This window comes from Kogia breviceps, chromosome 18, assembly GCF_026419965.1.
Source record: "Kogia breviceps isolate mKogBre1 chromosome 18, mKogBre1 haplotype 1, whole genome shotgun sequence".
NCBI lineage: Eukaryota > Metazoa > Chordata > Mammalia > Artiodactyla > Physeteridae > Kogia > Kogia breviceps.
The window spans coordinates 25,447,735-25,458,059 of NC_081327.1; the positions used below are offsets into that span (position 1 = coordinate 25,447,735).

General features: G+C 38.7%; 1 protein-coding gene across 4 annotated transcripts in view; it reads left to right on the forward strand.

Moving 5' to 3' along the window:
* Positions 1-9,558, forward strand: part of TENT4B (terminal nucleotidyltransferase 4B) — a 57,086-nt gene extending 47,528 nt beyond the window's left edge. Inside the window, exons 6-12 of one of the 4 annotated variants that reach the window (XM_059043830.2) lie at positions 1,961-2,089; positions 3,244-3,457; positions 4,989-5,115; positions 5,217-5,320; positions 5,416-5,603; positions 7,303-7,467; positions 8,618-9,558. In XM_059043830.2, coding sequence (XP_058899813.1) covers positions 1,961-2,089; positions 3,244-3,457; positions 4,989-5,115; positions 5,217-5,320; positions 5,416-5,603; positions 7,303-7,467; positions 8,618-8,794 — 1,104 coding nt within the window. In that variant the 3' untranslated portion in view covers positions 8,795-9,558. The remainder of the gene's footprint in view (positions 1-1,960; positions 2,090-3,243; positions 3,458-4,988; positions 5,116-5,216; positions 5,321-5,415; positions 5,604-7,302; positions 7,468-8,617) is intronic. The other 3 variants (XM_059043831.2, XM_067018642.1, XM_067018643.1) reach the window with 3 other exon arrangements.
* Positions 9,559-10,325: the final 767 nt, after the last annotated feature.

Below are 10,325 nucleotides of genomic sequence, written 5' to 3' on the forward strand. Positions count from 1 at the left end.
GGTTCACCTTTTTCTTTTTATGTCAGAAAAAATTTTAACTCTCCTGTGGTAAACGTTATATTCTTGTATAAATGAGCAGAGTATAGAAAAGCAGAAAAAGAAAAGGAGTATTATCTGTAATCCCACTCTTTTGGAGGTATTGGGTGTGTATAAAGTTTCTTTTTACCAGAAAGAAACTTTTTAAAAAATTGAGAATAATACGTATGATACTTACCAGTATAAAAGGGTAGTGAAAAGTGAGTCACCCTTATACCTTACATGCTTAGATCAACTTCATAGGATGTGCCTACATCAGCTTTTTTTCTTTGCTTTTTATCCTCTTGAAATTTTTAACAAAAGGAATATAGCACACTATATACAAGATGTCTAATACTTTTTTTTTTAACTTAATATTTTGGTGGGCTTTTCTGTATCAGCACAGTCAGGGTTCCTTCATTATTTTCACTGACTACATGGTTGTCCCTTGTCAGGATTATTGTGCTTTGTGTAGCACTTCCCCGGTGTTGCTTCCAGTGGTTTTTTTTTTTTTTTTTTTGCAGTACACGGGCCTCTCACCGCTGCGGCCTCTCCTGCTGCGGACGCGCAGGCCCAACGACCATGGCCCATGGGCCCAGCCGCTCCGCGGCATGTGGGATCTTCCCAGACCGGGGCACGAACCCATGTCCCCTGCATCGGCAGGCGGACTCTCAACCACTGTGCCACCAGGGAAGCCCCAGTGGTTTTTTTCTGTTACAAAAAGTGCTTGGTGGACATCCTTCCATGCCTACATCTTTCTTTACACTAATAAATTGTAGGAAGATTCCCGGAAGTGGAATTTCTGGGTCAGAGGATATATGCAGAAAAAATTCTGTTGGAAATTTGCCTAGTTGTTCTTTAAAGAGACTATATTTCTGAGTTCAGCTGTAGTGGTTTTTGTTTGTTTTTTCCTGCATTAGTTTTATTTTTTATTTTTTTCCAATTCAACTGTAGTGTTTAAAAATGATTATTTCTCCATATTTTTGTTGTTTCTCATGCTTGCTTACTTTGACATGATTTGCAAAAGTATAAACTCTTTTTCTTTCTTATGGAAGCAGTTTGCTTTCATTGTAAGTGTCAAGAAAAGAGTGGAAATCACTAGTAATTCTACCACCCCTAGGCAATGGCTGTTGACTTCTTTTTGGGTGTTTGTGCCTGCTTTGTTCCCCTCAGCGTCCCTAGCCTAGGGCCTGGCTTGTGGAGAGTACTTAATGAGTGTGTGCCTGAGTGAAAGACAGACTCACACTGTCCATATTTGCCAGCATGGATGTTCTCACCCTTCTTTGTAAAGCACAGAAGGTGGGTCTGTGTGTTCACCTGCCCGCATGGAGAACAGCAGGCAGGATGGCTCCTGCTCCTGGGCTCTGCAGAATCATCTGAAGGACTCTGGTCTGCCTATGGAGTGCCACCTACAAGAAATGATTCTTTAAAATCCCACTGATTTAGTGCTTTAAGAGATGGGAATTCCCTGGCGGTCCAGTGGTTAGGACTCTGCGCTTTCACTACATGGGGCCTGGATTTGATCCCTGGTCGGGGAACTAAGATCCTGCAAGCTGGGAGGTGTGGCCAAAAAAGAAAAACAAAGAATTGAGACGTTGTCCTATACTGGTTCTGTTACCTATTTACAATTGAATATTATTCGATAATGGTCATAAATGAATGTCACAAAATATGTATTGCTAGCGTTTCTGTCCTGTAGTGAGTGCTTGGGTGCTGTCATTTATGTCTACATGTTTTAGATTTTAGATGTGAGGAGACAATCCTTAATTACTTATAGCTTACTTTTTTATAGCTTGTTTTTAAAATAGAAAATTAAGTATATTACATATGTCCACCAAAGTTTGTAATGTAAGGACCAGTTTATACTTAGAGACCATATATGCTGTTAATGCTTAGAGCTATTATTGATGTAGGAATTCATTGAAAATACAATTTTCTTTTCCAGAAATATCCTGTATTACCATACTTGGTTTTAGTATTGAAACAGTTCTTATTACAGAGGGACCTTAATGAAGTATTTACAGGTGGAATTGGTTCTTATAGTCTCTTTTTAATGGCAGTGAGTTTCCTTCAGGTAAGTTATACCATACTAGTGTGCACTAAACATTTTTTAAAATAAATCGGTTGGGAATCATTTTGTAAAATATTTAAATCAAGCTCTAATTAGAGTGTTTCCCTTGATTACTTATGACTTTTCCCTTTAAACTAGGTACCTTTTTATAATTTAGCAAATAAGTACTTTAAAATCCCTAGGGAAGAATATTTTTTTAAATTTTTAATCCCATGTGCTCTAGTATTTTGAGACTTTTCACTGCAAATTTTAGCATGCAAAAGTATGGTGTGGCATATATATGGAATCTAAGAAAAAAAATGTCATGAAGAGCCTAGGGGTAGGACGGGAAGAGAACACAGACCTACTAGAGCATGGACTTGAGGATATGGGGAGGGGGAAGGGTAAGCTGTGACGAAGTGAGAGAGTGGCATGGACGTATATATACTACCAAACGTAGGGTGGATAGCTAGTGGGAAGCAGCCGCATGGCACAGGGAGATCAGCTCCGTGGTTTGTGACCACCTAGAGGGGTGGGATAGGGAGGGTGGGGGGGAAGGAGACGGAAGAGGGGAGAGATATGGGAACATATGTATATGTATGGCTGATTCACTTTGTTATAAAGCAGAAACTAACACACTGTCGTAAAGCAATTATACTCTAATAAAGATGTTAAAAAAATGATAAAGTGTGGTGTGGTTTCCATAGGTGTAAATAGCAATACAAATGCCAAAATTAAGAATGTCTTCTAAGCAACTACTCTTGTAAATTTAGCTGGAATTGAGATTTGCTGTCTGGTTAAGATGAGTTAGAAGTCTTAATCCCGTCAGTGAGCGTATTTATGTGGTGCAGTGTTGCCAACTGCGTGACTCTGCTGGTGAGTCAGAATGGCTTCCCTGACGTTGGGCCAAGCCCGCGCTCTCAGCATCCTGGGGCAGCTGTAAAATTCAGCCTTATAAATTGTCCCCCACCAGGTCCCCCCACACCCATGGAGCTTTAATTTAGGTTGTCTATAACAGAAGTACTATTACGATTAGCCTGCTCTAACTCCATGACCTATTGGCTGCTATGCTAAACCAAAATTATAATAATACTGTTTATAGAAGTTAGAATGTCATTTATTATCCTCACCTTGGATTTAGAGAAAGTCCAATATAATTTTTTTTCTTCTTATTTTAGTTACATCCCAGGGAAGATGCTTGCATCCCCAATACAAACTATGGTGTTCTCTTAATAGAATTTTTTGAATTATATGGACGACACTTCAATTATTTAAAGACTGGCATCCGGATAAAGGATGGTGGTTCCTATGTGGCCAAAGATGAAGTACAGAAAAATATGCTAGATGGCTACAGGCCATCCATGCTTTATATTGAAGATCCTTTACAACCAGGTATTGAATTTAGGTAAATTTATGGACATTCAAAGAAAAAGGCATTGGGAATTCCCTGGCAGTCCAGTGATTAGGACTCACTCCGCGCTTTCACTGCTGAGGGCCTGGGTTCAATCCCTGGTCGTGGGAACGGAGATCCCTCAAGCCTCCGCGGTGCGGCCAAAAAAAGAAAAAGAAAGAAAAGGGCATTGTCAGTCATCATATTGTACTTTAAACTCTCTTCAGATGAAAAATTAAGCATTAACTTGTAATTGTAGTCATTTTTTCCTCAAAATATTTTATAAGCAAACACATGAACATAAACACACACACACACAGCAGAAAAACACATTGCATGCTTCCAAATAAGTTGAGTTGGGAGTAGAATCCATTCGACTCTTAAAGGCAAAGGAGAATGGGTATTAACTATTTGGGTGGGTTTGTGCATCTGCAGTTTGGTGCCATTTTTCTTCTTTCTTGCGTCCTCACTGCTCCTGATTCTAACCAGTTGTCAGCCGGTGCTTTAAGTGAGGATTTTGAGGTCCTTAGAGGGAGTGAGCACGCTCATATATCTCAGAATTCATGAGAGAAAGGGTACCAAGAGATAGTTTAGTTTCCCTTTGGACCCCTTCTTACCTCTTTAGTTTTGTATAGTCTCCCTTTGCTTTTTCCAGCTTTATGTAGGCTCAAAAGTGAGCAGAAAATGAATTCCTCCTGTGCTTTCATGATGCTGTGTTTGCTTGCTTGTATCCTGGTTTTTCTGGGCAATATTTTTTCCTGATATAATTGTAAAATATTTAGATTCCGTGTTATCGAACTTCAATGGAAATGCTTTTAGTCATTTGCTTTAATGTATTGGCCTTGAAAATGAGTAAGGAAAGGGAGTTAGTTAACAGATAGAGTAGTTGCCTAGGAGCCCTTTTCTGGCTTGATGAGCCATCTTATAAACATTAATAGTTCTGTGTGGTGACTTCTCTGGTGGTCCAGTGGTTAAGACTCCGTGCTTCCAATGTAGGGGGCTCAGGTTCGATCCCTGGTCGGGGAACTAGGATTCCATATGCCGCGCAGTGCGGCCAAAAATAGAAAAAAAAAGAAAAGAAAGTTCTATGTTTATTCATTGAGGAGCCTACCCTACATAAAGGGCACAAAGGTATTTTCAGCAAGATGGTCCTTGCTTTTTAGGAGCTCATAATTCAGTGCAGGAGATGTCTATATACCTACCAAGCAAAAAATCAGTATTTATAATTTAGCTTGGTTTCCCTCTTAGGGAAAAACAGGCAGTTACTTCTTTTATTTGCATGACTGTGTATGGGATAGTCCTATTGGGCCAGAAGACATCTAGGCAATTTACTTGCCATAAGAACATATTTATGCGTGATGCACACGTTTATAGAGTCTGGGGAGCTGTGGGACCAACTGACAGCTCAGATTCTGAGTGCCGCTCTAGCAGGATAGTAAGTGCCCTTGCTCTCCCAGAAGAGGGCTCACAAACATTTGGTTCATCTTAAGCCACGGTAAGTTTTAATATCTTATGTATATATTTCTTTTAAAGGTAATGATGTTGGAAGGAGTTCATATGGGGCCATGCAAGTGAAACAGGCCTTTGATTATGCCTACGTTGTTCTGAGTCATGCTGTATCGCCAATAGCAAAGTACTATCCCAACAACGAAACAGAGAGGTAAAAGTTTAACTAAAATCAGCCCATTGGGTCAAAATTGGTTGTGGCTTCTTATCTTCAAATTAATGTACCTCCCCTCTTTTTTTTTTAAACACTTGCAGCATATTAGGTAGAATAATTAGAGTAACAGATGAAGTTGCCACATATAGAGACTGGATATCAAAGCAGTGGGGCTTGCAGAATAGGCCTGAGCCTTCATGCAATGGTAAGAGTTTTTCATCGATTGAGTATTAGAGGCTTTTCTGTGTTGTGTGTGCTTAATGGGAAGAAACGTTTTCCAATCTTTTGCCACTCTTTCAGGAAATGGTGTTACCTTGATAGTAGATACTCAGCAGTTAGATAAATGTAATAATAATCTATCTGAAGAAAATGAAGCCCTTGGAAAATGTAGAAGTAAAACTTCGGAATCTGTTAGTAAACACTCTTCAAACTCTTCATCAGGTCCAGTGTCTTCCTCTTCCGCTACACAGTCCAGCTCTAGTGACGTCGTAAGTATGAAGACATCGTTTTCTAAACCTAGACCCTTAGGAGTTCTGTCAGGGGTAACTCTATCTAGAGAGCCAAGCCTAGCTCATTTTCTTATTTGTTCCTGGGAAATTTTAATAACTTTATGATTGTATTTTTTCTCAACATTGTGTTCAAATTTTCAAGCATACAGCCAAAAGTGAAAGGATTTTAGTGAACATCCATATACACCACCACTAGATTCTACCATTAACATTTTACTGGCTTATCACAGAGCTGTCCATTCATTCACCAGTTCATCTTATTCTTTGATACATTTCAAAGTATTGCAGACATTAGCACACGACCCACAAAGTACTGTGCTGTGCTCATCATTAACCACAGTTCAGTGTTTGTCCAGTTTTTTCTTTTGATATAAAATTAACATATAAGGAAATCTTAATTATACATTTACTAAATTTTAACAAATGCATACACATGTGTAACCCCAAATCCTAACAAGATACGACTATTACCATCACCCCAAAGAGTTCCCTCATGATGTTTTCAAGTAAATTCCCAATCTTACCCTCAGAGGTAACCACTGTGACGATTTTCTAATAACATAGATTAGTTTTGTTTATTTCAAAATTTTATGTAAATGGGATATATACTCTCTTGTTCACCATTTAGAAATGTACAACTTAAGTGGTTTTTTTTTTTTAGCATATTTATAATATTGTGCAGCTATACCACTATCTAATTCCAGGACATTTCCATCACCCCAAAAACCTATTAGCAGTCCCTAATTTCTTCTCTCTCCCTGTGCCTTGGAAATCCCTAATCTACTTTCTATCTTATCCTGAGTTTACTTAAAATCAAGATCTATTAATAAAATAAAATGGGCTTTATTGGCTTCATTAAGTGTATAACATAAAATAATCTAAATATGGAAGAGGCATAGTTTTTTGTTGTCAACAATGACCATTTATCATAATGGAGTCATAAATGCTCACATGCAGGATCTACCTGTGTGCAGTTGTGGTTCCTAGAGCAGAGCTGTGGAGGACAGAATGCTGAGCTAGATGTCACAGACACAGGGGCGAAAGCAGACACGGCCTCAAGAGGGAGCCTTAGGGACTGCGAGTATGTGTCTCTGAAATGCTGGGCAGAGTGTGAGGGGAAGGGTAGAGCTGAGGAAAGAGTAACAGTCATGGCCCCAGCAGCCCAGAAACAGGTGGACTCAGACCAGTGTCTCTGGGAAGTCTGATCCACTCGGTGTGTTTGGTTGGAGGGAGCATTGATTTGTCATCACAGACTCTGAGAGATTGAGCTTTGTGAAGTGACTGTTTTGTATTTGGTTGAAGACATTGAATCAGGGACTGGGACCTAGGTCCTCACTCTTTACCATGCTCGTTCCACTATACCATGGTTTATTTTCTGTAAATAAAAATGCAAATAAACTTGGACCTCTGTGAGCTCCTTCAAGGCCGATTAACAAGGTCAGGCGTGGGCAGTGGATTTAACAATGAACAGAAACCCTCTGATAGAATAAGCCACTTAAAATGTTTGGAAGGAAACTTAAGCAGTTAATTTTATAAATTCCTCAGTGTGCTTCCTTTAACTCCCAAATATTTATTAGACTTAGTCCAGAGAGTGCTTAGCTGAAGTTGTTTTCCTTTCTTAATATTGAATGTCTAAATTATTACTGTGTCACATTATAATTCATGTGACTTGTGTTAGGATTCCGATGCGACACCGTGCAAAACCCCGAAACAGCTGCTCTGCCGCCCATCCACTGGGAACCGGGTAGGGTCGCAGGATGTGTCCTTGGAGTCCTCTCAGGCAGGCGGGAAAATGCAGAGCACCCAGACCACTAACATATCCAACAGCACCAACAAATCCCAGGTGTGTGGAATTTGTGTTTTTGATTGTTAATATTCAGTATAGAATATTTAGAGTTATTTAGAGTTTTGTACATGCATATACATATATATATATATATATTCATACACATTATGGGTTTAAAGAAAGCTCTAGGTTAAAAAACAAACATATTTTGTTCAAAGCATGACAGTGCTTCTAGTAACAGGATGTCCTGAGGATCTTTGTGAGACACCATTGTAACATAAACCTTTGTGGGAGTCTAGCACCTGGTCCTTATAAGATGTCCCGGCCAACCCACCTTATTACAGATTCAGCATAAAAAAAATTGCTTCAAGTTATAAAAAGTTTCAGCTGTACTTCAAGTAAACTCCCGTGAAGTTTTTGCATGACCTCATTGCAGTGTTGTGCACATCTGGGAATAACGTATCCTTTTTTATTTTAAAATTCAATACCTAGTTGCCTGTGTTGAAATGATCAGACAGCAGTCAGCCATGGTCAGCTGATTAGCTTTAGCTTTGGCTTAAAAAGGCCACAGAGACACTCTATTGTAAGTTTTTCAGTTGCCTGAAATTTTATTCATCATGAGTAATAAATCAAAATGAGGGGAAGAAGTCATTTCGTACTAGACTCTGGCCTAAGGCCATCACACCCGCTCCCAGTACATCAGGGACCCTGGGGAAGGCCCCTTGGCAGTATAGATTGACTGTCACCTCATGTGTGACTTGACTCGCAGAATCCACTTTACCTATAGTCACGTGCACCAAACACAGACTCGTTTAGAAATGGCAATTAAAGTGACACGTGATAGCAGGAAAGGAATGGCCAGCTGTGATGACCCCTGACCTGGCAACACACCTGCATGTCTGACAGCTTCTTCCAGTAATGCCATTTGTTACGTGGTGTATTGGTTGACAGGCTCCTTAAGAAAAGACTTACATTCCATATACTCTGTTAAGAAGACAGGGCTGCTTCTTAATAGAACAAGTGGTCTATGTTTTTTGATATTTAAAAGTTTTAGAGCCCGAGAGAGTTAACCCCTGTAGCATCGTTTTCTGCCTGCTAGATAAGTCAGCATATTCCTAGTTATGAAAGCTCCCCGAGGTAGGTCTTAGCCAGTGCTCTGTTGAATCTGCAATACTGATATCTTTTTGACCGCTTTCCTTCTCTGCAGCATGGATCAGCAAGGCTCTTTCGTTCTTCCAGCAAAGGCTTCCAAGGTACAACCCAAACAAGCCATGGTTCCTTGATGACAAACAAACAACATCAAGGCAAATCAAATAATCAGTATTACCATGGCAAAAAGAGGAAACACAAGAGGGACGCCCCCCTCTCAGACCTTTGTAGATAGTCGGCGTTGTATGATGGACTGTCTTCTGTGTGCAATGATCTCATGCTCAGGACAGTTGGATAGGGACTCCTGGGAAACATTCGGGAGCCTTACACTGTTCAGACGTTGATTTAGCAACTGCGTTTTTTCCCAGCTCGCCACGGAATGGATCATGAAGACTGACAACTGCAAAAACAAAAAGCAAGCAAAAAAGGGGGAAAAAAAGGCTGCTCATTTGATAAGTCATATGCTATAACAGGGTCATTTTAAGATTTAAAGCTTGAATGTAAAATAAATCTATTTCTCATTGGCTTTATGCAGAGTTATAGGGAATAGTATTCAGTGTGGGTAGGGTGATAGAAACAAGAAACAATTTCAGAGGATGGGGTGGGGAAGGAAAACACAGGTATCTTATAGGAAGTCCAGATTTCAAAGGGGAAAGTGATCTGTGCATGTTTTTTTTTTAATATTTTTGCATATATTTACCATTTTATTGTGTGTATATATAGATGACCATATAGGAAATTGATATTTGTAATAGTGGATTTGTTAATACTTTTTACATAACATTACTGTTTAAATTGTAAACAGATTTTTCTCAGGATTAGTTTGAAAAATAATCTGAATTGTCATCTTAACATCCATCTATAGGGAAGTGATTAGTTCTATTACTCAATTTGTTTCCTCAACATTGAAATGACTTAATAGAACCCTTGTGACCTGCTGCAAAAATTTTCCTCTCTAAAGAAAAGGTTATGGTGGCAAATGACGTTTACTTTATTTTGTAAAAAAAAAAAAAAAAAAAAAAAAAAAAAAATGTACTATGTACTTTTGTGTAAACACTGAAAAATCTCTAGTCATCTCTAAGAATTAACTTGCAACTGTTTTCTATAGTGCTGTCGTCTTGGGCAATGGGCAATTACATGACTTTGTGTTTGTTTCCTTTGCAGTCTTTTTTTTTTTTTTTTTCTTCCTAATAGGAAAAAAAAAAAACAGGCCACCCACGTCTGGTCCCATTCCTGTTGCAGTGAAACCTCGAGTTCCACAGACGTTGCATGCTGGCTCCTCTAACCCTGTGTGCTGCGTGTGCTTGTTTTTCTCATCTCTTATTCTTTTTTAAATTCATGCTTAACTACTGTGGGAGAAAATAACTGTAAACAGCTTTAATTAAATCATACTTATAAAAAACTATTTTCTTATACTCCACTTTATGCTTTTGGTATTGTTGATCTTTAAAAATTAAATGGTCTTTGATAATGGATGTATTTTGTATTGCCTTATTAAGACCAAATACTTCTTGTCATCCCATTCTTTATCCTCTCCTTTCATGGAATTGTTATCTTTAATTAAAACTTTTTTAAACATTGGCTTGTTTCAATCATACTGTAAATTTTGGTTGTGGTCAGTTTTGAGTGCAAATGAGATGTATAATTCTGTTATTCATCACATGTTGAGTTTGAAACTCGGTTGGGAGTATTTAATAGAATGTAAGTGATATTTCTGAAGATGCTTTCTTTCAAGGTGAACACTGTTATGTTTAGCATCAGTATGT